The sequence below is a fragment of the Theobroma cacao genome, chromosome 2 (genome assembly GCF_000208745.1).
Source record: "Theobroma cacao cultivar B97-61/B2 chromosome 2, Criollo_cocoa_genome_V2, whole genome shotgun sequence".
In the NCBI taxonomy this organism is placed as follows: Eukaryota; Viridiplantae; Streptophyta; class Magnoliopsida; order Malvales; family Malvaceae; genus Theobroma; species Theobroma cacao.
Window position 1 is genome coordinate 31,181,979 of NC_030851.1, and position 26,217 is coordinate 31,208,195.

General features: G+C 34.4%; 5 protein-coding genes across 6 annotated transcripts; 1 reads left to right on the forward strand and 4 right to left on the reverse strand.

Moving 5' to 3' along the window:
• On the forward strand, positions 11,160 to 15,606 carry LOC18609400 (spermidine synthase). The gene is made up of 9 exons (XM_018116336.1): positions 11,160 to 11,517; positions 12,839 to 12,915; positions 13,029 to 13,151; positions 13,873 to 13,977; positions 14,245 to 14,317; positions 14,393 to 14,464; positions 14,556 to 14,751; positions 15,006 to 15,135; positions 15,227 to 15,606. The coding sequence occupies exons 1-9, from the start codon at positions 11,316 to 11,318 to the stop codon at positions 15,287 to 15,289; spliced, it is 1,041 nt and encodes a 346-aa protein (XP_017971825.1). The 5' UTR covers positions 11,160 to 11,315; the 3' UTR covers positions 15,290 to 15,606.
• On the reverse strand, positions 15,844 to 17,051 carry LOC18609401. Its single transcript, XM_007044492.2, has one exon. The coding sequence runs from the start codon at positions 16,934 to 16,936 to the stop codon at positions 16,004 to 16,006; it is 933 nt and encodes a 310-aa protein (XP_007044554.2). The 5' UTR covers positions 16,937 to 17,051; the 3' UTR covers positions 15,844 to 16,003.
• LOC18609402 lies at positions 17,858 to 19,371 on the reverse strand. The gene has a single exon (XM_018115972.1). It carries the CDS (start codon positions 19,214 to 19,216, stop codon positions 18,203 to 18,205), a length of 1,014 nt encoding a protein of 337 aa, XP_017971461.1. The 5' UTR covers positions 19,217 to 19,371; the 3' UTR covers positions 17,858 to 18,202.
• On the reverse strand, positions 20,020 to 21,583 carry LOC18609403. The gene is made up of 3 exons (XM_007044494.2): positions 21,149 to 21,583; positions 20,832 to 20,921; positions 20,020 to 20,746 (listed from the first exon to the last, which is right to left on the reverse strand). The coding sequence occupies exons 1-3, from the start codon at positions 21,264 to 21,266 to the stop codon at positions 20,265 to 20,267; spliced, it is 690 nt and encodes a 229-aa protein (XP_007044556.2). The 5' UTR covers positions 21,267 to 21,583; the 3' UTR covers positions 20,020 to 20,264.
• Positions 22,450 to 25,930, reverse strand: LOC18609404 (serine/arginine-rich splicing factor RSZ21). Of its 2 annotated transcripts, none has more exons than XM_018115973.1 (6): positions 25,809 to 25,930; positions 25,514 to 25,615; positions 25,204 to 25,292; positions 24,485 to 24,698; positions 23,759 to 23,881; positions 22,450 to 23,660 (listed from the first exon to the last, which is right to left on the reverse strand). In XM_018115973.1, exons 2-6 carry the CDS (start codon positions 25,600 to 25,602, stop codon positions 23,654 to 23,656), a joined length of 522 nt encoding a protein of 173 aa, XP_017971462.1. In that variant the 5' UTR covers positions 25,603 to 25,615; positions 25,809 to 25,930; the 3' UTR covers positions 22,450 to 23,653. The 2 variants fall into 2 exon arrangements, with proteins under 2 accessions (XP_017971462.1, XP_007044558.1); XM_007044496.2 differs by having other exon boundaries at positions 24,473 to 24,698.

Consider the following 26,217-nt stretch of genomic DNA (forward strand, 5'->3'; position numbering starts at 1 on the left):
GAAATATGACTTTAGAAATTTTGATGGAATGATAAACAGGTCATATCAGTAGGCTTGCTTGGGCTTAGTGGGCTACGTCCATTAGGCCCATGCACCTGTCATGGTCCGAAATTTGGGTCGTGACACCATCATTTAGTTATAAAAGATCATTTGCATCCATTTGGATATATTTTGTACGCGAGTTAAGGCTTTGATGATGGAACTTTTTGAGAAAGCTTGTGAAAGTGAATTCGCTTGGAAAATTCCTTAAGTGAAAGAATATCTTTGAATCTCACCAATATGATGGAAGGGTCTGAAGAATATTCTTAATAGAAGGCTTTTACTCGTACTAGGGTATGCATTCATGAAAATATTGTTTTTGCCTACAAATGATTTTCCCAATGATGAGATTTGCTTGATAAGCTTACCAAGGCGAGTTTTCTCAAGTAATTCCTTAGGTGAGAAAGTTTCCCGGGTTCTACTAGTATAATGAGCGGATTTGAGAAATATTCTTAATAAAAGGTTTTCATTTGACATTTATCGAGATTCATACCATGCCTTTCATAATGACATCATGTGCACATCATACCATGGTAGAGTGCAATCAGTCTATTTTCTTTAATGAGATTCAATTGCTCATAGTGGGCATTGACCCATTTTGCTTCCTCTAGTTTTACTTCTTTAATGGCTTTTAAAGAAAGAATCTTTACCTCAATCGGCAATATTGCTTCCATCCCATATACTAGTGAGAATAGGGTAGCTCTTGTAGATGTTTGTATGGCTGTAGAATATGCATGTAGGGCAAAATACAGATTTTCATGCCAATCTTTATACACCTCAGTCATCTTCCTAATTGTCTTCTTGATATTCTTGTTAGTTGCTTCTATCGCTCCATTCATTTTTGGGTGATATGGTGTCGAATTGTGGTGCTTGATTTTGAACTTAACGCATACTTCTGTTATCATCGACCCATTCAGATTACTAGCATTGCTTGTGATGATCCTTACTGGAATCCATATCGACAGATTATCACCTTCATGATGAACTTACATATCACTTTTTGCATCACATTGGCATAAAAAGCTGTTTTTACTAATTTTATGAAAAATATTAATTGCTACCAAAATGAAACCGATGTTCATTTGATGTCTTTGGGGTTATTAATCTAATCACATCTATTCCTTACATTGAGAAAGGCCATGGTGATGTCAAAAGATACAACCGGACTGAAGAAGTGTGGATTTTATTTGCATATATCTGGCATTTGTGACATTTTCAAGCGAAATTTATGCAATTTGCTTTTACGATAAGCCTACAGTATCTTGCTCTCATGATTTACCAAGCCAACATATGCCCACTTGCTATTCATGTGTTTGATCCATTGGAATATTCATGTGCTTGAATTAAAATATATATTCTTACAAGTTGAGATGTTAAAATACTTAGTCTAGGAACAATTCTTGAAAAATGTCTTATGTTTGTGTTTAATGATTATTTCAAGATTAACTTCTTGATTGTGCATATGAAATTATGATGAACTGTTTCAACTTCATGAGAAATATTCTTGGTTCATCTATCATTTTAGTCAAGTCACATACTTCATGATATCTTATCTTGCTTGACCTTAAGATTTAAAGTCTATAACTTGACTTTGATTATGCTTTTGAATGAAAAATTTAAATTGTCAAGTTAGATCATGATATATATTGTGTTGACATGGTTGAAGAATCTTTTGAATGTGCTTTTGAGTGTTAACTATGTCCTCCATGAGCTTAAATGATTACATGATTTGAATACTTGTGTGCATCCAACATTAGCTTACAGGCTACCATAAATGACTTAGTTTAAGATAAAAAATGACCTATAGCTTGAGTTAGCAATGAATATCTAATGAGCCTTAATTGAATACTTATTTCTTGAATCCTAACAGTTGGTATTCATTGATACTTGGATACTTACATTAGATATATTCATGAGTTGAGTGGTTTATTTATAATATTTCATAACAATTGGTATCACTCATGAATCATGGATCATAAAGAAATTGCATACATGAATAAAATTCAATGCTTGCATATTCTTGATAAATATATGTTTATATGTTTGGAAATTGAACCCTTGCTTGCATTTCAATGAAAATAATTAAAATCATAATTAATAAAGATGGCTATGTTATTACATGTGATCATACTTGTACCTACTTGATCATAAAATCCTCATATATTATTACAATAAGTGCAAAATGCCTTGACAATACTTCATTAATAATGATATTGTCTTGATGAGAAACCTTTCCCTTGAATTAATAGTCTTATACATATTTTGGATAACACTTAATTGAAATGCTTGTGTGAAAATATTGTGGAAAAGAGATTACCAAAAAAAGACTAAATGATGATATTCTCATGATAACATGCTATTGTTGAGAAAATTCTCTCTTAAATTGTTATTCTTATATAATTTAGAGAATTTCTTTAACATGTTTGATTGATAGTTCTCAGACAATGCATGATGAAAATTGAAAAAGATGCTCAATAAAAAATGATATCTTGGATATGCATTGAAACTAATGTGCATACACTTCTTGAAATAATGAGTATTTGAAACATATATTGAGTATTTATTTAAATACTCATGCTTTACTAGTTCTTTGAATATATGAGTATGAGATTGTTATATATGTTGAATATTCTATTTAAATACTCATCTATCATATGATCATTATTTATTCCCATATTTACCTCATAATCCATCTAAGGAAAAGTAAAATTATGTTTTGATGTGATTAACTATTTAATCTTTTCTCCTTGTTGGAATTGATCGAATGAATGGTTAAGGGAGAGTTGATCATTGACATTATCCTATGATTCTTAAGCACTAGAAATCTTTAATAATGAGCTTGGTAAAATCTCAATAATTGGTGTTCTTCTTTGTTGGTAATATCTCTTAAACACCATATTAAACTTGTGTTTAATAATGTATCACATTTGTACTTGAATGATAATTGCTATGCTTGTCACTATACTTGGTTTTTTTTTTTTTTTGAACTTAGGGGAAGAAGGATTCGAACCTTATTTTTTAAACAGGGAGATCATACACTAACCAATAAGCCAAATGCTTGGGTGCTCGTCACTATACTTGGTTGTAAACTTAATTTGTTTCCTTATTAATAACTTACATTCTCATGCTACTTGATTATTTGTTTGAATAAATATGTGAACATTCTAGTATATAGAGTTGCACATATATTACTAAATCATGTTCACATTATGTGTGTACTTATAAATGGCCTATAATGGTTTATGCTAATCTATATATATACATATCCAACTTAAACTTAAAGGATGAAATGTCTACACTTTGCTTATAAATGTATAATCTATATGTGGCATTCTTGATGATGACTTATATTGTGCCTTGATTGAAATGGTTGGATATACTTATTCACGCTTTATTTGAATATCTTGAGTAGAAATATGTTATGACTTACTTTTACATATTGCTCCTTGGATATGCTAAATAAGTTTATTTCCTTTTGCCTTGCATGAATATATATTGATTAGAAATATATCTTGATTTAATGCTTTCAAACTATGATGAATGAATATTTTTCTTGATCACTTAATTTAAATATCTTAAATGGAAATATATCATGACTTTGGATTGATGGTTAAGAATGTTGATTTTAATGCTTATTTATTTGATGATTATAATTGACCTTTATCTCTTGAGTTTAAGTGCTTAAAATTTGCTTTTCTTAACCTTTTTAATATAACAAGAAGGAGGAGAAGGCTTATAAGCATATCAAAATGCTCTTGAGTTATTTAAAGGTTGAAACTTATTTTAAAAACATCATGCATATGTTGAGAGGGAGATTCTTAAAGTTTTTACTCATTTCTTACCCTTCTCACTTGAATTTTAGTTTCTTAAATGTTTTCAAATAAAGGCATAAAGACTAATAGATTTACGGGAAGCTTTCAAGAAATTTCAAATGCAAATATGCTCATGATTTTGTCATATCAAAAAGGGGGAGATTGTTAATATTGAAATATCTTATGTTTTGATTTGACAAAATAGCATGACATCTTGGTTTTAATGACAAGTATTTGAAATTGTCTACATCATATTTTTACCCTCTTGACATCATACTACAATTGTTTGAAAAGCCATGGATCATTAAAAAAAAATCAAAAGCTTCCAAACATTGAATATTCAGTAAAGGAAACAAAGAGTAAACATGCCTTACCTTGATTTTAGATCACAAGGAAGAAGCAAAGATGAAATAGCTAAAGTGAAGCGCCAAGATAACAATAAATCTTAAGGAAATAAAGCTTCAGAGAATCCAAGAAGAGCATTAATCGATCCTATGGCAAAATGGGCAAGAATGGACAAGGAAACATGATATGAGACAGCCATAGTCGATTCTTTAAAAAAGGCAATCGATCCTTAAGTAGTGATCACATGAAACTTAAACATTTGTGAAGTTGTAGTCGATCTTCCTCGAGTGCCAGTCGATCCTTGACTAGAATAGAATGAAAATTCAAGTTAGAAGGAGCTCTAATCGATCCTAATCATGTAACAATCGATCCTTGAACAATAATGTCACATAAAACTCAATTTCAAGGAGACCTAGTCGATCTTCAAGGCATGGAAGTTGATCTTCAAGTCTATAACTTCAAAGTTGCACACTTTCTAGAGTTGGATCGAGCATATGATGAATTTAGTTGACTATAAAAAACTCTAATCAAAGATTTTTGAAGAACATAGTTGATCTTTGGAGCATGGTAGTCAATCCTCAAGCTTCAACAATAAGCAGATTTGATTCAAACTTGTGTCTAACAACTTTAAACATCCTTGGAACTATAAATATACTTATTTTAGTCATTTTGAAGGAAGAGAAGACCAACACTTCATTTGAAAACCCTAGAGAGACTTTTAAGCCTTTCTTTCTCTTTAACTTTCATCTTAGTCTTCCAACAAGCATTCAAAAACCATAAAAGCTCACTTACTCATTTGATAATCCTTGAGTTGAAATTTGTGAGATTGTTTCTTCTTTTTGTACATAAAGCTTAAACCTTTAACACTCAACCTTTGTAGAGGCATTCTTGCTATTCTTGTACTCATCTTGTAAAGGTTCTAGCTTAACCTTGAAAAGCTATTTGTAGGTTTGTATTGGAGTCCGTTAAAAACTATTCTTGAAGGGTTCTGCTTGCGCTCGTGAAAAAGCGTTGTTGAAGGTTTTGCTTGCTCTCGTGAAAAAAATATTGTGAGGGTTTAATGCTTGTTCTCATAAAAACACATTTCTTTAAGTGGATTTGAAATTCCTTGGTTTCAAAAGGAATGGATGTAAGCACGGAAGAAAATCAAACCACTATAAAATCTTTGTACTTGCCAAAAGATTTGATTTTTACACTTGTTTTAAAGGATTTTTTTTTTAAATACCAATTCACCCTCTCTTGATATATATTGCTTTGAGCTTATACTACTAACAAGAGTCATTTCTATTGTCAACCTTGTTTGCACATATACCAGAGGTGGGCCCATCAGTAAAGACATTCTATAAAATGGCTATGGTCTTATTTGAGGTGCTAAAGATTGTGGATTTCCTACTTGTGGTGGGGTAACTCCTATCGAATAAACAGGCTTTACATTGCCGCCATGTGGTTATATGTCTTTTGGGGTACTAGAGCCTCCTGCCACACTTTTCCTTTTGTCTGTGGATAACATTTCTAGAATCTTGGTCAAATGGCCCATAATCTCTTCTTGTTTTTTATATCAATTTTGTCCATTCTTTCTGATTGTTTGTCCCCTATGACCTTAGAATGGAATCTTATGTTGTATTTGTGAGGAATTTGGCTCTTTGGAATTTTGTTCTGTCAATTTATTCTTAATCATTTTTATAATTATGAGTTAAAATCTTTATTAGTTTTTTTTTCTTTTTAACCAAAATTTAGAAATTGATAATGACAATGGTTAAATTGTCGTATTTCTCTTATGCCCTTTATTGAGTAAATCATGCTAATGTAATGTTAATGCAAGTGGAAAATATTAGCCATCCAACAACAATTACTATAAGAAATCCTAGTCAATAAAAGTTAAACATCCAATTACATCCATCTTTAAATATTTACATCATAGATTTCAAAAGAAACGACTAGCTTGATTGTTTTGGTTTCGCACTAGCTTGAGGCGATCCATTAGACGCTCACTGAATTCATCTTTTGGAATAATCTCCCACTTGAGTGCCTCAATCTTGTTGGCCATCTCCCTTGTTTTGAAAGCCATTTCATTTATAATTCTACCTCATAATTGTTCCTATCCTTGTTGAGTGAGCTTGCCGATGATGAGGCCATAGATGTGATCAGAGTTCATTCGGTTAACAGTTGTTGTATGGCTAATACTTCCCCTACATGCATTATGATTGATGCAAATGAGTGTATATGAAACAAAAATGACAATGAAAATAAATTCAAGTTAGTATGGTGAATATGATCAATGGAAATTAAATTAACTTGCATTTTGAAAAAATTGTGATTAATATCATGCGGATTTATCACACCGTCAGATGCTATCTACTCCACGATTCTTATTATTATAGTTCATATGTGCCTAATTTAAGGGTATACTCTCACGGGTGAAGCTTTACTTAGGGGAAAGCTACTCATGGCATTCTATATGCTGAGTTTGGATTTGAATGGAGCTTAAGGTTCTCAAATTATTCCTCACTGTTGTCTACTCCACTGGAGATATCGTTTAAATACAATTAATTAACTAAACCGCCATCTTGTTCATGTTATAATTCAAAACAAACTAATTGAAAGATTCTAATAAAGAAGATTGGATAACATGAACCTAAGTTTCAACATCCATCTTTGCACCAAAAGTTTCTAGTACATTAATGAATGAAATCATCTTCAAGACATGTTCTCGAAGTGGACTACCTTACATCGTTTTAGTATAAATAATACTAGATTTTGTCTCATTCAGCAATTATACCTACTTCTTAATTTAAATTTCAATCTTTGTTAGATACTCTTACGAATGATTGTAAATGTTATTTATGTAATAATTAAAAATTATTTAAAATAACAAATGACGACAATGATAGTCATTATGTCTAAGCATTATTTTTTATTTACAAATGAGATAAATACTATTAATATTTGTAATGGCAACATAGAAGTATAATGAACAAATTATATGTATTTGTCAACAATTTTTTATAAATTATTAATATTTATAATAAAAAGTATTTTTAACGATAATCATTTGATACAAGTAGAATTCTTATTTACAAATTGAATAAATACTATTAATATTATAATAAAAATAAAAATAGCTATGGAAAAATATAATGAACAAATAAATATGTATTCTTCGATAAAAAATTTCTCCAAAACATTTGTGCTTTTACAAATATTGTAGATTATTTTATTATTTTCTTTCAATTTCAAAATTAATTTCTTGCTACATTTATTAGGTAAAATTTCATGAAGAAACATATAATATAAAACAAAGTTGTACATCTAATAATAAAGAAATTTAAAAATTGAGGGGTGACGGCCATCACCATCCATCACCCCCTTTACTTCGCCCTTGCTTAAAATGTAAGCATAGTAAGTTTATGGTGGGAAGATTCACGAAAAATGAATAAGACAAGAGTTTACTATGATAATACGACAAGGAAAAGAAATCTAAGTAAGATGATAAAATGTATTTAAGCGATATGCAATATTAATTGTATACAATATATGATCAATATTATAATATTCCGAGTCCAAGCATCAATATTTCTGAGTCTAAGCATCAATATTGACCCAACAATTTTTTAGAATTAAATCACATAATCCTCAAAATCTTAAATTCTAATTATTAATATATAATGACTGACTTAAATCTTTAAACAAAATTTAATACTCATGTTTACATTTGATATGAAATGAAATATCATAAATGTTTTTTCTTTACGCTAATATCGTGAATACAAAAATGTTGGATACATGCTTGATGGGTCATGATTAGTTAATTAAAGATATATATGTAGACACACACGTTTCGTTGGTTCATCAATTAAGAATTAATGTGTTTGGAGCTTGGGTAAACAATTTGTAATAAGTAGTAGCATCTTGTTAAGGAGTAACTTGAATTAGGATTGACAATAATAAGTAGATCATAGAGTTGAATATTCCCATTCCCAGTTTTTCTGGAAAAGAGAGAGAGAGAGCGGGTAATCATTGGACCAAGCGCCCAACTGTGCTATAGCACGAGAAGCTGTTGAAGAGAATTATGACAACTTGACTCTAACCTTACATTTACAATATGAAATGGCATGCTTCAATGGCGTTCAAAAGAAAAAAAGAAAAGGTGCATGTAGCCTGAGCACGGGGATCCGAACAAGCACAATTCCACAAGAAGAATAATTGCAACAATGATCGGCAGCAGAAAATTGAATCCAATGGAAACCATGTTTGAGGGGCCTATTCTTCGCCGACCAAAACCACGAGAGAGACAGCAGTGAGTGGAAGCTGGCCAGCTGGGGGCTGAGGGCCAGGCTTTTGGGGTGGGGAACGTGTAATTTTTGACTTTTGCCGCTCTCTTGCAAGTTAGAAAGAATCATCAACAACAGTGTATATAGTTGCACTGCATCTGCATGGCAGACCGATCCAAACTCTGTCAAAAGCTAATTTCTTGGAAGCTTATCATCATCAGTTTACACATACAACTTCTAGTGTTAGTGTGGGGTGTGACAAAAATCATAAAGTATGAAACCCATATACACTCAGCTTCCCTCTTTTTGGGATTTTGACCAATCATTGATTCCTTTCGCAAACATGCAGGTTTTTATGGTCAATAAATTTGGCCATGCATGATTTTTGTCCCTTCGCGTACGCCAAGCGTTCAGTTATCTAGAGCCTTGGACACGCCTGAGGAAAGTATTAATATTTCATGTGTTGATTAAGAAATGTTTTAAATTAGCGATTAAGGCATCTAAGCATCTCGAGGCTGCGCTCTTCCTATTTTCCTGCCTCAATTATCTTAAGCTTCAATTCCTAAATGTTTCGTTATATGTGTTATGTATTTACAAAAGCAAAGGTTGTTGCCTTTTTATGGCAGAAACTCACGTTCCAGCCTCCAGGCCTTGTCTTTCAACTTCCATTTCATATCAGACTAGATTTTGTATTTATTTATTCTTATAACGCTATCAAACTGTTTCTCTCTCTCTCTCTCCCCTCTTTTTTCATTCAATATTAAATTCATGCTCAAAGGTTTTAATTGTTCATTATTAAGTGTAACAATATGAATTTTAGCTTTTTTTTTAAAATTAGATTTGAATTCTCTTTTTTTCGAGTTGAAAAATAAATGATATGATAATATATATTGTCATTAAATTTTTTATTTATATAAATTAGAGGTGTCTATGAGTTGCATTGAACCTCTAAATCTTATGTTTGAGCTTCGACTCAACTCTACTCTACTTGCACAATTAAAATTTATTTATTATTAAAATATTAAAATATTTGAAAATATTTTTACATCGATATTTTAAATATATTTTATAATTAAAATTATCTAAAAACATTTATTTAATAATAAAATAATCTCGAGAGGCGAGTTGAGCCTAAACTTGGAAAAGACCTCACTCGAGTCAGGCCAGGCTTGCGGGCTTGACATGTCTAGTATAAATGGATATACAATAATACCATCAAATAAAATAAGCTCCTTATATTGACATGATAACTTTAATTAATAACGTAAAGTGCAATAACTTATTGAATATATCAATAATAGAGGAAATAATCTATGTGATAGTATGTCTTATTTATAAAAAATATTAGCATGTATTATCATTGAGAAAATCAATACTAAAAAAATACATAAGCCACAAAATGTCTTTCCTTTTTTCCCTTGAAAATGAAAAAAAAAATGTAATCATTTCAATTGTTTGCGTTAGGTAATATTTCATACATTACACATTTAATTTTTTTTATTCTCATAATCTTCTCATAATTAACTACTGGACACGTCGGTAAAGTCTATGTTTCTTAAAATACAAATGTTAGTTTTTTAACATATCAATTACCATTATTATGATTATGAAAGGGTTTTTTTTTGGTAAAAAAATAAATTTGAGATTAAGAAATTCAAATAAGCTTCTCGAGTCGAGAGAATTTATGCAACTAATATTGGGTCAAATTAATTAGGTATCATTTGTGAAAAATATTAAATGTTTGTGCCATGAATTTGGATGGAGATAAAGTACAAAAAGAAAAAGAAAAAGAAAAAAGAAGAGGAGAACAAAGGCAAATGGTGCATTTAGTGAATGAAATTTAGCTAAAAATTCAAAGGACAATCTAACAACACATGGCAACCTGGTCAATCACATGGAAAGAGTACAACTTGGCAAATATCAAATTGTAGGCAGGCCAAAATTTGTACATGGGGTGAGGACAAGTTGCATTAAGTAAAATTATAAAGAAGAGGATAAGGTTGAACCGGGTAATCCCAAGCTCCATGGGGTCCGATCCACATGCCGAATAGTTTATGCTCAATTTCTGTTAAAAGAAAATCCAATAAGGGCTTAGATAGGAACATAACATTGGCATCAGTGTGTGTTCACTGTAGAATAGTCTACAGACAAGGTCAAGGGCTTTACATTGCACCGATTCCCCCACCCATAGCCTTGATATTCTGCAAACATTTCACCCTGACATAAAGCAAAAAAAAGAAATAAAAATTCATTAATTCAGAACCAACCAAAAACCAAAAGGAAAAAAAAAAGTCATGATTTCATCCCAATCCCAAGTTCCCAACCCTAATCGAGGACCTTATCATTTTTATATTGTACTTTAAAAGGAATATATATATATATATATATATGTAATCTTTTTTCATTACTACTATTTATTTGTGCTTTCACACATGAGATTACTGTTAATTAAGATTACTTAAGAGAAAGAAAAGGGGAAAAGACGAAAGACGACAATCCAACCCGCACAAAAAGATGCGTCGTTTGCAAGCAGATTCGTTGTATGACCATATATTTTAACTTTTTCATTCTTTACTTCACATATATTCTGATATTATTCTATATTCTTTACCCAAAGCGGCCCAGCCCCTAGCAAGCATTTTTGCTTTATTACGAGTACCATAAAGGAAGACCAAGATTGTGTGGCCTCTCTCTCTCTGTTTCTCTCTCTGTCTCTCTCTCTCTCTCTCAGAGTAACAAACCCAAGATTTTTGTAACTCTTTTCTCTTTCTTTTATTAGGGCTTTTTGCCTTTTGGGGGTTTTTTTTTTCTCTTCTAAAGAGCAGGGAAAAAAAAAACTGTCTTCTCTATGGCAGAAGAGAGCGGTGCCCCTGTGAGTTGTTCGGATTTGCCCGTTAAAAGGCCGAGAGAAGATGAAGAAAACGGGGTTTCTGCAGCTGCCATGGAAACGGAAGGTGATAAAAGTAACGCTTCCAATAACGTTAAGGAAGCTGATGGGATATCCTCTGTTATTCCTGGATGGTTCTCTGAGATTAACCAAATGTGGCCTGGTACGTTTTTTCTACTCTCCATAATACCGTTTTTTTCCTGTCTGTTCTTCACGTTGTTTGGACAAAGGAGTATAAAAGGTTCACTTCCCTCCTTCTGCTTCGTTTCGTAACCAAACGAGGCTTCTTGGTTCTTGACTCTGTTTTGTTTCATTTTGGTCATTTTTTTCCCCTTACGGCTGTGGGGATTTTTTTTATGTATGTATGTATATGGTTATGCGATCTATTCTAGATGATGGGTGAGTAAATTTCTGTGCTTGTTATTTGGCTTGAACTGTTTTAAAAATGGATTTTTTTTGTTGTGTTTATTTATTTATATAAATTATTCATTCTTCTAACGATATAAATGATTATGAATTCATGGGTTCGTTTGTTTTGAGCTGTTTGAATATCATCAAGTTCTATTTCGTTTATGATATCCAGGGCATGAATATATGCTTATTTCCAAATTTGTTTTCCCCTTTCTATTGTTGTTTCTGAAGTTCCTGGTTAGCTGATATTCATTATCACTCTTTTTGGAAGTTTTTCTATATTGATATCGAGGATGGGATTTCTTCATGGATGTTAATTGTGTCCCACTCGTTTGCACCTCTCATTTAACTTTGTTGTCATTTCTGCCCATTTTGTGAATTCTCATTATCTATAATGAATTCTAGTCTAGGAAGACGACTTCAATAAGATTAACTTCATTTACTATGATAACACTATTTTTTGGTTAACAATCCATTAAAAATGTCAGAGATTCTTGCAGATTTTATTTCTTTTAAAAGACTCTTTAGCCTTGTTAGTAGCAACTAACTGCAGTTGCTTATCTGCAATTGCTTCTATGACAATTTTTCTCTACAACTCCCCTCACGAGGTGTCTTATTGATGTTTTTAGCTGTATATTCAATTGCTTGAATGACAATTGTTCAGTTGCATGTTGTCACTTATGTGTATTTCTTAATTGAAAATGTTTATTATCAGTGTAATAGTTGGGTTGGACTTATATTCAATCATAAATCAATATGTTAATCCATTACTATCTGTCTTGAGTTTATGGATTCTTTTTCTAGAACTAGTAGTTATTATGAGTCAGGTGGAGTCTGAGGCCAGTCTTAGGTTTGCAAGGTATGGGTCTTCTTAGCGAGCACAGGGATTTCTATGTTGCTTGTCATGGAGTTTGATCCCTGTTCCATACCTTAGGCTTTGTAAGTTTCCTTAATTTAAGATAGATATAAGGGAGCAAATTAGATGATTTTTTGCATAAAAGATATTTCTTTAAGTATTTAGAAGAAGACACTCTAATATCTTTTATGAATCATTTTCATACTGAAATATGCAGGAGAGGCACATTCTTTAAAGGTTGAAAAGATCTTATTTCAAGGAAAGTCTGATTACCAGAATGTTATGGTCTTCCAGGTATTTGATGCTCTGAGGAGAATATCACTTTTTTTGGCTTCTGTTTTCCTTGTCTAGTTTCTTCAAGAATTTCCTGTTTTAAAGCGAAATACTAAACATGGTAACTTTTGCAGTCATCAACATATGGGAAGGTCCTTGTTTTGGACGGTGTGATTCAGCTCACAGAGAGGGATGAATGTGCATATCAAGAAATGATTACTCACCTTCCTCTTTGCTCCATTCCAAATCCAAAGAAGGTCTTTCAGCTACTGTATTAGTGTTAATGTTTTATGCATCAGTAGATATCAAAGTCAGGCATTTAGCTGGTTTTAATTAATGAGTAATTTTGTAGCTGATTTTTATGTCATAACGGAACATTTTCAATGAATTCCTTGTCATGTTTTAGATTCATTATGGCTTGAATCCTAAAGTAGTCCTCTCTTTTTATATTCAACTATAGAGGATGCCTGTGGAAGGTGCAAGAGAATGATTGAAAAAAATGTTCGATTTTCATAATTGTATTGACAGGACCATATAATGATTATCGAGATCCATCTGAAATGATTTAATTTGTTTTTTTGACTCAATTTTTGGTTTATTGTTTTCTTTTTTAATTTTGTGGTAAACTTCATCGTTTTGTGTTTGCTATAAAGCCTACAATTATAGTCAAGTGTTAAATGTTTTCTTTTTCTCTACCTTTTTCATGAGAAAGTCTCCACTGCCTGAAGAACCTCTTAAGTTAAAGAAAATATATGAATTGCTGATATTTTACCAGTGAGGGAATTGTTTCTGTTTTATAGTTTTTAGTTGGACTTATTTTACTTATTTGCATAGTCTGTTTTTCCATTTAATGCGTGGCCTTCTGTTGGAGGGTTGCTTTTAAGATTACTCTACATAAGATTGAATTATTTGATAGGCACTGTTATCATACCTGCTTTTCTCTTCAATTCCAACTGATACATATATTTTTTTCACCAGGTTTTGGTTATTGGTGGTGGAGATGGTGGAGTTCTACGGGAAGTTTCTCGTCATTCTTCTGTTGAGCAGATTGACATCTGTGAAATTGATAAGATGGTAGTTGATGTGAGTAGTAAAATGAATATCTTTCTTGCCTTTCATACAGCCTATATAATTCATAATGAGTTGTAATTGATTGATGAAAAGTGGGCCAAGTCATGTTTAGTTCACTGACTTTCTTAACACATTAGGATTTTTCTGCAAAATGCTAGTTTGTCGTTTCTATAAATTTTTACTTAGGCTACAATAATTTAAACCAATTGGCTAGGAGTTTCCAATCATACCTTGACAGAGTCTTGTTCTTATAACAATATGCATCCTTCTCTGTGCTAGGTTTCTAAAGAATTTTTCCCTGATGTAGCTGTTGGTTATGAGGATCCCCGTGTGACCCTTCATATTGGTGATGGTATGGTCTACTATTTTTTGGTGCTTTTATACTCTATTGCATGATATCAATTATTAATGATCTTTTGTATTTCAGGAGTTGCATTTTTGAAGGCTGTTCCAGAAGGTACTTATGATGCCGTTATAGTGGATTCTTCTGACCCAATAGGTAATGCTATATTTGGAAATGGTGCATTGTCTTTTTTGTTCTGAATGGTTTAGCATCTTTAAAATATATGATTCATTATTTATCATCTCAGGTCCGGCACAAGAGCTCTTTGAGAAGCCCTTTTTTGAGTCAGTGGCAAAGGCTCTTCGTCCAGGTGGAGTAGTCTGTACTCAGGCAGAAAGTATCTGGCTACATATGCACATAATTGAGGATATTGTAGCGAACTGCCGCCAAATCTTCAAAGGCTCCGTTAACTATGCATGGACTACGGTTCCTACATACCCAAGGCATATGCTAATGACCTTTCCTTCATCCCATGACCAACTGCTTTCTTTTCTGATTATACCCCCCTCCCCTTATCTTTTCTCTCTGTAGATTTATGTTGTTAATGCCCTCAACTTCAAAGGAGGCTTTCCTCCTTTGAATGAGGGTATATCTTATGCACCCATATAACTATGTGGTGCATTTTCTTGTGTTTGCCTGTCATCATAGAGCCTTTTTTTACTGCCTGTCATCATAGAGCCTTTTGTTTTTGTTCCAGTGGTGTGATTGGTTTCATGCTTTGCTCAACTGAGGGACCTCCTGTTGACTTCAAGCATCCTGTGAACCCTATTGACAGTGATGATAGCTGCTGCAAATCAAAACGACCCCTAAGGTTTTACAACTCTGAGGTGTGACTCTGCTATTTTCTAAATTCCTTGTGCGAGAAAATAATTTGTGATTCACATTTTTTGGCTAAATCTTTACGTTTCCTGATTTCAGATTCATTCGGCTGCTTTCTGTTTGCCATCCTTTGCGAAGAAGGTGATTGATTCAAAACATTAGGGATGGAAATTTTGAAGATCATTTACAAATTTTGAGTTATTGTGGGAGCATTGGTTTTTATCCATGCTTGATGGTCTCATGTAGTGATGAACCTTGGATTTATAAGTTCAATTAATGTTATTGTTATGTGGAAGAGAATTTGTAGTATGATCGTTGAAGGACACTGGTCTTTCTGTTTTCTACCAGTCTACAAGTCCATAAGGGATAATGGTCATTTAGTTGATATAAATGGCTCTTCCTTGACATCATTCATCTGATTCACAACTTTGTGTTATATTCTTTTTTAAATATATACCATGGATGTTTGAGATCGTTCAGTTCTTTAATCAACTTCCATTTTTTTTAAAAAAGAAATATAAAAATGCGGAGTAAGTTAGCTTGGATCTCATGCTTTTCTATATCATATGCCAAACCACCTTCAGAGGTGTGCCTTCCATTCCATGCCCTCTGAAAGGCGAACCCCGAGGTATAAGGGGCGTCAATGGTTTAGGATCTGGAGTTTTTTTGTTCGTAGTCCATACTGATGAAAGGAACATCAACTGGTCTCATTCACATTTTGGGTCAAATATGTTGTACGTTCTTTGTATTACTTGTATGATAACATATTTGTATTTACAAAAGTTATTGAGCTACATCTTAAGACTGTTGGACCCCTGTTTTGCACCACCAGAAGATAAAGAAAATAAAATATTGCTTAAGAAGTAGGCAGATTATTTAAAAAATTTCATACACAGCTTCGACTTGTTTCCCTGCTTCTTCATCAACCCGGTGTAGATTGTGTTCTCTGCGATGATAGAAATGTATCACGCAAGCCATCCACTTCATCACATTCCCCATACAAATCAAGCTAACCTGTATAAGACTTGTCCAGTCTTTCTTATTGCATCCGCCATAGAAGCACACTAACCTTAAACCGGCACCCCATGTGAAGAAAATAAGCATCAACAGAATCCCTTGTCTCTCGCTGCCTCTACAAAAATAAGCCGAGAGTCCCAGAGCATTAGCCCCATGTATCTCCTCTAATATTGAAATCACAATACTCATGTTCCAGATAGCTGCCCATTCCAAGTATTTCGCTAGCAGAGCTATGCAAGTTACTCTAAAAAGTGCTGCAGTGAACACATTATTGAAAAAAGTCCTCACAATAATATAGAAGTTTGTCACTAACCACGCTAATCCGAGTAGGAAACAAGTTGATACCAAGTAAACATATGAAGATGTGACAAGAATGCCTTTACACCTTGCTTTATTGAGAAGTCTTTGTATCATCTCCTTGGGATTAGTTGGTTTCTCTTTGGTATATGTTTTTGCTGTCAAATCAACGGAAACCACCACAGCGCAGAGCTCCAGAAGATGAAGGGGCAGCAGGTGGAGAAGACCCAGTTGTATCAGTTTATAAGAGAAATCATTAGCCATGCTTCTGGTTGCATTGACTGGGATCAGCCAATGACTGAAATAAGCTGGGGGTTGTCGAAAAATCTCCGAGGTTGCGATAAGTGTTCTGTGGAGGATCATTTCATGGAAAAGCATGAAGCAAAGGAGGGGTAGGGAGGCGAGGAAAGAAAGTAGGATGAGGTTGGTATTTTGACAAGGGATTATAAGAGCTTGTTTAAGTATGCTAAACAACTCCAGCGTCTGGTTCTGCATCTCAATCCCTTTCACGTCCAATGGCTTGGGTAGTGGAGAGTTTGAGTTTTATCATTTATGTGGAGGTTTTCGGTCATATACCAGGAACGAGTGTCTTAAGGTCAAACCAGATGGGCATCGAAGCCATTGGTTAAACTCGATCAATTCTTTATTTATTGAAAAGAAAGCTCCATCACTTCCACCAACGAAGTCATCATCATCTAACCATAACCTCTTCTTTTTAATTTTAGTTAAAGTCTCACTCACGGTTTCAGTTGAGGTTTGACAATGTCAGACTTTCGTTGTAGTCGGTGCGAGTAATTGGTACGTAAACCCCTTTTTTCTTTTTTCTTCTTTGTAGTTTATATAAAAACTGCTTAATTTATAAGCTGAACCTATGTATGATCTCTACTTAAACATTTACCAATGTGAACTTACAGGTATTGAAAGTGCAAAATTATACCTTTTAACTTATCACCTCACTTGTCTATCTATATATAATCGTTAATTAATTAACTATATATAAAATTACCAACTTCAAAAGTGTAAATATACTGAATAGAATATATACCTTAACAATTTCTTAAATGAACTATATTATACTTAATTAACGATTTTCTTATTAAATTTAGCTACTTTAAAAACGAGAATCTTTATTCTGTAGTATCGTTAAAGAATAGTAGTGGGTCAGATGGGGATATAGGTAAAGGGGTTGCATGGGCACAAGTCTGGAGCCAAAACCCCTCAAAGTAGACATAGTAGCTTGAAAGTTAAGAATGGTGGGAGCAGGACAGAGAGCAATGTGATAAAGTGCCTTGCTTTATCAATAAATTTTATGAGTCTTCTAACCAAACAAAGGAAGGGTAAAATGCATTCAGACAGAGCAGTGGTGACCTCTGCCACACAAATAGACAATATCAAAGGGAAATAATAGCAATAATATAACACAAATTCTGGCTATTTCTCTTGTTATAACTCAAATAGACAGTATCAACTAGTATTCTCCAGCTAGCAGAGCCAATAGAGGGAAGTAGGAATGGCCCTGAATTCAAAGGGAAATAGTATAACAGAAATTAGAACGGAAAAGTGGTAAGATCTGTATGTAATGATTCAAGTGCTACTTTGCCACTAGAATGCTACCAACATCTCCCAATAAATTAAATGCTGCAACAAGCCATCATAATTTTTATTAGAATATTTAGGCATCTATAAAACTTTAGCTTCTTTTCATGACTGCCCTTTGGTTTCTTCTGCTAATTCCTAGTGCTTACAAAATGGAATAAGAACTTATACATTGACAACTTTACCATCACTCCCTACTTCCTCGTCAACTTTTTTCTCTAAAATCCTCTTCTTGCAATCAAAGAAATATACCACGCAAACCACCCACTTCATCAAATTCCCTACACAAATCAAGCCAGTGAATACAGAGGTGAACACAATGGCTCCAAGCCTCTCACTCCACCTCCCAAAGAGGCAGGGCAACCTGAAGACAATTTCCCATGCAACGAAAACAAGCATCAAAAGAAGTCCACGCCGGGTACTACCCCTGCTAAAATAAGTCGCGAGTTCAAATGCTTCGATCCCATACGTCTCCTCCAATACTGAGATCACAAGAGCCATGTTCCATCCAGCACTCCACTCTGAGTATTTCATCAACAATGCTATAAATATAGTGATATGGAATATGGTTATCAATGAATCCACAAAGTTGTTATTCGAACTATAATAATAGTAGTCTATTACAAAGCCCTTTGACAGAATATAGCAGTTGGTTACAACCCCAACTAATCCAAGTAGAATACAAGTTGACAATAGAAGAACATATATTGATGTAATGAAGGGACCTTTCAACCTTGTTTTCTGTACCAAAATATCTCTGAGGCTGATTGGTTTCTCTCCTGCATATATCATGGATGCTGCATTAACAGTCATGACTATGTTAAGGAGCCCTAGAAGATGATATGGTGCCAGGTAGAGAAGACAGAGTTTAATCCATTCACCAGAAAGATTCCCCCCAGATCTATGCCAATCATCATGCAAGGCAACTGATGATTCCCAGTCATAGTAAAAGGAATCTGAAGGCACGGGTGTGAAGAACTTGAAGGTTTTAAGCAACGTTTGCTGGAGGACAATCTCAAAGAAAACTGAAAGACCGAAGTAAGGAAAGGAGGTGAGAAGGCTGAAGATGATAAAGTTGATATGTTTATGGGGAATTGTAAGAGCTTCTTTGAGTATATCGAGGAATTCACGCTTCTCCTTGGACATAATTTGAGTGTAATCGATCTCCATGTTTCTCATTCTGTAGTTCTATAGCATCTTGAATCGTTTGTTGTTAAAGCAAGATCAAAGTCTTCTCTTTTGGTCTTGCACGAAGACTTCGGGGCCTTTGGGGAGACCCCAAAAGCACGCTCATACAAAGTTATCCACATCCAGTCATTGAATGTGGGTGGTAGAACTTGACTGACCAAACTTAACATACTCATACACTATATTACTTTTGACACCAAACATGATCAAACAAGACAAAATTTCTTTCCGACCCCAGTAAAAAAAAAAAAGTGTAAATATATTCTTGATCATATGTAACAGAATTTCCCTGGTCAGAGTTATTGGAAATTGCAATAGGTTATAGAATTTCCACTAGACTTGCACAAATCTACTTGCTGACATTCAGGCTGAATTGATACGCGTTAAAATAAAACCATGGGTCTAAACTGTTGGAAAGAAAGGAACAGTCGGAAGTTTGACTAAAAATTTGAGTAAAATGAGAAATATGTCATTGCAACAAGCTGATTAGACAGAATCATTGGTTCTGCCTAGCATTTCAAAGTTTCAAAGTATGCCGTGCCCCGGAGGCAGTGTGTTGTTGACTTTTGGTGTTACCAAAATGAACAAACCAGCCAACAAAAGTATTCCCACGATAAAGCAACAGAATTGGAGTCAAAGTTTGGAAGGTCTGAATTGTACAACAGACCTAATTCTGTTTTGGAAGCATAATCTGCAAATAGAGAGGAACGTTAATGCTGGCCAATTGTCTGTTGTGCCATTACTTAGGATGCTAACTAATAGTTCCATCTAGAAATTTAAACTGATACATTAGACGCACACAGAATTCAAGTTGAGATTAATTAAGGTGCTCAACAACCCATCATTCAAACTAAAAAATTAAGCTGATAAGTTACAATCATAATGAAATTATGACTCCTAACATTATTCATTTCCAAAAGCAACTTGACAATGTTAATATTCCCAAAATGCTCAATCATTTAACTGATCTAAACGGGGAACAACGAATATCCAGTGTCAACTCTTGCACAAGATTTAAGTACATACTGCTTCAGTTCTGTCAATGATCGACAAGTTTAACATCTCTTCCTACTTCCTCATCATCAACTTTCTTTTCTGAAATTCCCTTCTTGCAATCAAAGAAATATACAACACAAATTACCCACTTCATCGCATTTCCTAAACAAATCAAGCAAGTGTATATAGAAGTGAACAAAACGCTTCCAGTTGCAAGTTCATCACTGCATCCGTAAAAGATGCAGGACAGCCTAATGGTAAGTCCCCACGCAAAGAAAACAAGCATCAAAATTAGTCCTCGCTGGCTACAATCCCTGTTCATATATGCGGCCCACTCCAATGCTTCAATCCCATATTTCTCCTCCAATATCGAAATTACTAAAGCCATGTTCCATCCAGCACTCCACTCTAACAACTTAACCAACAGAATTGTAAAACCAACTCCCCGAACGATGGTTAGCAAAACGTCAACGTATGCGTGATAATCAAAGCTCCTCACCATAATATAGCAGTTGGTGAGAAATCCTGCTAAGCCAATTAGAATAGTAGTTGACAAGAGATGAATATATATTGATGTAATGAAGGGACCTTTTAACCTTGTTTTGCGTACCATCATATCTCTGAAGCTGACTGGTTTCTCCGCGGTATATATCATTGACGCCAAAGGAACAACTACGATTATGTTGAGGAACTCCAGGAGCTGATAAGGTATCAGGTAAAGAAGGCAGAGTTGAATTAATTTAGGGAAAAAATTCGTTGCCAATCTTTCATATTTCCCAAGATAATCGTAGTAATACGAGTACTGTGGACGTTGTTCAAGAAACTTGGCGGTTTCAAGGAATAGTCCCTGGAGAATGATCTCAAAGAAAACCAAGAAGCAGAAAAAAGGAAGGGAGGTGAAAAAACTGAAGACAATGAACTTCTTACTTGTGCACGGAATTGTTAGAGCTTGTTTGAAAATATCAAAGAACTTTAGCTTCTGCTTCAACATAATGCGGGTATAATCCTCCTCCGTGCCCCTCTCTCGCTCACTTTCTATGGCCATTCACTCGAAACAAACCGATTGCCGCTAAGAAAGCTGAAAGTTTTATCAGTAGTGGTTGGAGGACAGGCTAGAGGACTTGACTTTCTGGAGCAACACCTAGGATACGAAGGCATCCTCGCCCATTCATTTGGTCAAAGATGTTGACCTTTGGTGATGTAAAATCACCAAACAATAGCATGATCAAGCAAGGAAACTTCTTTCCTTCCTACCCAAGAAAATAAATTTAGATTCTCATTTTCCGGAATATGAACTGATTGTAGATTAAGACAAAGGGTTGCAAAGATCATTTGTTGCTACTTTTATGATTGTACTGATGAGTGCCGCCTATTGAGGTGCTTGGAGGGAATTTCAAGGAACAATTACTTGGAAAGTGCTCCGGCATTTCTACATCAAGCTTTGCACAAATAATTTACCTCTTTTCAACATCCGGCAAAGGGTTGAGGTAAAAATCAAGTAGAGATTTTTGTGTAGAATTTCATAAGGTTTTCAGTAGAATAAGCTAGTCATGGTAAAACAATTATGGCACTACTTCTTCTCCATGCCTTCGTCACTCACTTTCCTAACAAAATTTAGTGTTACAGAGAAGTAAGAAAGATCAAAGTTTTATCCTAGTGGTTGGAAGGAGTTGCAAGAAGACTTAAGACTTGTATTATAGTGGGGACACCGAAGAATACATTTATTGGTAATGGATTGTTGACCTTGACTGATCTAAACTCACCAAACATAGTCAAGCCAATGAAATCTCTCCTTTCCTTCCTACCCCCAGAAAATTAATGTAACCTCTTGCTTGCGGGGAACGAAAATGATGCTCCTGCTTAAACTAATCAAGTACAGACAAAAGCTTTCAGTGAAATCACGTGGGAAAAGTCAAGGTAAGGAAACAAGGATACATCACAGAGACGAGGGGAAAGGGGCAACTTTTAGTGCCACGGGGCATTGCTTCTTCTTAAGCTTTTCAACTATGACGGTTTGAAACACCATGACAAGGAATGTTGAGCTGAAATTTGCACGTCCAAATTTCCTTTCACAAGGTGAATTTTGAACTTGAACTACCAAGCATAATATTAGCCTTTCTTTTTTTTTTTTGACCAAGTCCAAGCATATCATTAGTCCTGAAATATCAATTATTGTTATAGTTGTAATGTAAATGGAACAGCAGAACAATCAAATTACACGATAGAAATGGGCCGAAAGGGCAAGTCCAACCATTTACCATTAGCCATATTAACGTATCAAAATTTCTGTGAAATACAGCGGCCAAACGGAATAGCAAATATACAAGAAACCTCCACCCCCCCTCCTCTCAACCCAAATATAAAGGAGGGAAAACGAGGAAAGACACAGCAGAAGGCAGGACCGTTACTTACCACCAACTTTCCTTCAAGCCTTTGCCGATAATCATCACTTAGATGATCAACAATAAAGTTGGTGCAGGTTGTAGCAGCTTCCACGCTGAATGCAACCTTCAAAAACATGTTGTCACAATGGAGACAGAAAAGGTGCCATACCATCAGCTACCAACATGTCTCCAAGCAAATATATGAACATTTACCCATTATCAAAAAATTGTACTAGACAAGACCAAGATAAATTGGTATCGACACCCTCCAGATCAGCTACCATGGAAGCAAAGGTCAAAGCTAGATCAAACTCTTTGTTGCAGAAGAGCACATGCTAAGAAAGGGTCTGCTCTCAGTTTTTGGCAATTGCAGTTTCTAGCTGAATATGAAGCAATACTACAAGTAGATGACGAGAAGCAGAGAAGCTAATAACAGGAGACCAATTAACAGCTTCATCTTCTTAAAAAAATTAGAAGCTTTGTTGCAGATGCATACACCACAACAAGGTTGCAACCAAATTGTTGTTACTAGCAAGTAACTCAAGCTTTTACAATATGCAGGAGCGACGACGAGTAGATGAAGTGGTGCAGAGAAGCAATGAGTGGGGGAAACCATGTGCACTAAGATGCAGTAAAGTGGCGAAAGGATGCTGTTTTACTTCAAAATCACACCTCAAAACAAAACATATAAACCCTTTAGAATCTTCTACCTCATAAAGATAAACTTACCATAGTAACTAAGTAAACATAAAAACGTAACAGATAAATAAAAGTAGATAACAATATGAAGTAAGAAAGGGACCTCCAGTTTCAAATGCTGAAGACAGCAAGCCGACGCAAAACGGTGTCCAAGGCACCCCTTTTGGTGGCTGAAACACTTTGCAGAGTAGAAGCCATGCAAAACCACAAGTTCTAACAACCTCATTGTCACGAAATGAACATAAGTAACATAAATCTCTTTTGCTCACTGAACCTATTAGAACTACAGTATTGCATATTAGTTTGCCATAGATGTCATTTCAGATTTGCTTCAGCTCATGTCCACACTTTAATCTCTGCAAAGGAATGTAAGCAAGCATATCAGATTGACTCTACAAAGCAAGTATCAAAATTAAGATCTATGATTATTAATAATTCAGCACGCATTACTTACCCATTAGCATAAGGTGAATCACGACGAGAATGACGATAAGGAGGTGACCTGCTGTAGCTGCGACCACGACGAGGTGATATGCTGCGGCGCCGAGGAGATCTTCTCCCACGTGGACTATAGCTCCTGCCACAAGATACAAAAAATTTATGAGCAAGGAAAATTAGTTAGTAATTTTTTTCCATAGCCTGCATACACTTGCTCAAATGACCAATCATTAGAAACCAAACAAATTTTACTTAAAATAATAAACCTTTATCAAATTTATTCATATAATAGAAAAATAATAAGCCTTTATCAAATTTATTCATATAATAGAAACCTAGTTGGACACATAGATATATGCAGTACAAAATTGGTGTGCCATACACGTATTAACTAGACACAGATTTATTATTCTTGCAGAAATATGTATTCTAGCACATCAGGCTTCCAAAAAAGGCCAAAGGCTATTGATTCCTAAATTAGTAAGTACGGTGCAGGCATGACTCCAAGTCCACCTTAATAAGCCCTCTCCCAGTTCTCTTATGTTCACTTAAGTGATTTCTCATACAAATAAAAGCCAGGAGAGAAAAAAAAAGCCTTTTGCTTATCATAAGAAAAGGCATTTTGTAATGCACCCTTCGATATTACGGGCTCCTCTACAAACCAAAATGCATAGAAACTGCCATCCTCTACGACCTCCAACGGAAAAACTAAAAGAACCCCTAAACACACCTGCGCCCATACCCATAACTTGGACTCCTACGGCGACGAGGACTGGGGCTTCTGTGTCGCCCACTTCCCAGGCCTCGTGAACCAATGCGCAAGCGGCATTCACGAGCAAAGTGACCAGGTTCACCGCACTCATAACACTTCAAATCCTCACCCCCACCACGGCGACCACCACGGCCTCCGCCACCCTTCGAATTATGAGAAAGTTCCACACGCCAACCACTCTTGCCTTCAAGCAGAAAAAGAAAAATAGTTAGTGAATTTCTTTGAAATGTCAATAAAACAGGATGGATAAGAACTCAGATCATTTGAATGTGAGGATCCAAAAGAACTAAACAGAATTGAGCATGAACTTTAGAATTAATTGTTGGATGAACAACCACAATAAACTAAACAACTAAAACAACAGGCCACCAACTACTAGTAAACAATAGCAACTTGTGTAAATATCAAAGAAAATCAGTAACCAACTCAAACAGTTGGGACATATCTCTAACATATCGAAGCTCAATAGTCAACAGATTTGAAGCATATACAGCACAAAAAGTGAGAAAAACAAAGATAACCAAACATAAAAAAATAAAATAAAATAAAATGATCAACTTGTATAAGGACATATGAATAGAAAACCGCCATATTTCAAAAAGGTATGTGAAATAAAAGATATAAACAAAATAAACACGGAAAACATCAAGATTCATAGTAAAAATTGGAAGAAAAGAATTTATAGTTACCATCCAATTCACGGATTGCATCAATAGCATCCCTTCGATCATCAAACTCAACAAATGCATATCCTGGTGGCCTTCGAGCAACCCATACACTGCATTCATTTCATAAATAACTAACCAATGAAAAACTTGTTACAAATCTCTCAAAGACTTTTTGTCCTGTATGAAATTGTAGGACAAACTAAATAATCATTTAAAGTTAGCAAACCTGAAACTTTTCACAGCTACCATAGATATTTAACCAATAATTTCTGGCGTCTCCATCAAAATTCAATATTTTTCTTTGTTAAAAAAAAAAAGAAAAGAAAAATACCTGCGGAGAACGCCGAAAATCCTGAACTCGTCTTCCAGATCCCTCTCAGTGACCCGAGGATCCAGATTTCCGACATAAACACGAGACATTCTCGTAAATACACTGCACCAACCAAAATAATAATAAACACAAACAAAAAAAGGCTCTAAAGTGAATAACTTTTCCTGGATAAAGAAACAGAAAAATCAAAGGTTTTGAAAATCTATTAGGCTAGTTTAAGAGAGGCTATAGAAAATTAGGGTTTTGTAGGAAATGATCGAAAAAGGAATAGACGCAATTGAGAGAGAAGATGAACCTTGAGGGAATTCCTAGGGCGATTTGACGATAAGAGTGCGATCGAAATTCGAAACGAGGGTGATGAGTGACGGACTAATTAATTTGGCTTTGCTGCAGCCACTAGCAGAGCCCTAAACGTTTGGTTCGCGGAATAGATAGGAATAAAATAAAATAATTATTACGTGAAAATAGAATGAGGTGGGAATAGAATATAATAAGTATTATCTAGTTTGGTATGATAAATAGAATAGAGTCATGAATGATTATTATGACGTATTACAGTATTTGGTTGGTAACAATAACTTTAAAACAAGAAAGAATAGAAAATAAAAAAGATAAAAATACCCTTTATTATATATAATTATTTTTTATTTTATTTTTAAATATTAATAATTTATAATTAATTAAAATATTAATAATTAATAATT

Bases quoted from the DNA above. Each gene is read 5' to 3' on its own strand.
- LOC18609400 (XM_018116336.1), top strand. From the start codon at position 11,316: ATGGCAGAAGAGAGCGGTGCCCCTGTGAGTTGTTCGGATTTGCCCGTT. The intron at 13,152-13,872 runs GTCTTTCAGCTA...TTTTTTCACCAG, and splicing joins CCATTCCAAATCCAAAGAAG to GTTTTGGTTATTGGTGGTGG. The intron at 14,318-14,392 runs GTATGGTCTACT...TTTGTATTTCAG, and splicing joins GACCCTTCATATTGGTGATG to GAGTTGCATTTTTGAAGGCT.
- LOC18609401 (XM_007044492.2), bottom strand. From the start codon at position 16,936: ATGCAGAACCAGACGCTGGAGTTGTTTAGCATACTTAAACAAGCTCTT.
- LOC18609402 (XM_018115972.1), bottom strand. From the start codon at position 19,216: ATGAGAAACATGGAGATCGATTACACTCAAATTATGTCCAAGGAGAAG.
- LOC18609403 (XM_007044494.2), bottom strand. From the start codon at position 21,266: ATGGCCATAGAAAGTGAGCGAGAGAGGGGCACGGAGGAGGATTATACC. The intron at 20,922-21,148 runs GTAAGAAGTTCA...ATACCTTATCAG, and splicing joins TCTAACAATTCCGTGCACAA to CTCCTGGAGTTCCTCAACAT. The intron at 20,747-20,831 runs GTACGCAAAACA...TTGGCTTAGCAG, and splicing joins TCAGCTTCAGAGATATGATG to GATTTCTCACCAACTGCTAT.
- LOC18609404 (XM_007044496.2), bottom strand. From the start codon at position 25,602: ATGTCTCGTGTTTATGTCGGAAATCTGGATCCTCGGGTCACTGAGAGG. The intron at 24,699-25,203 runs GTAACTATAAAT...TTCTGCTTGAAG, and splicing joins TGCAATCCGTGAATTGGATG to GCAAGAGTGGTTGGCGTGTG. The intron at 23,882-24,472 runs GTGTGTTTAGGG...ATCTTGTGGCAG, and splicing joins AGTTATGGGTATGGGCGCAG to GAGCTATAGTCCACGTGGGA.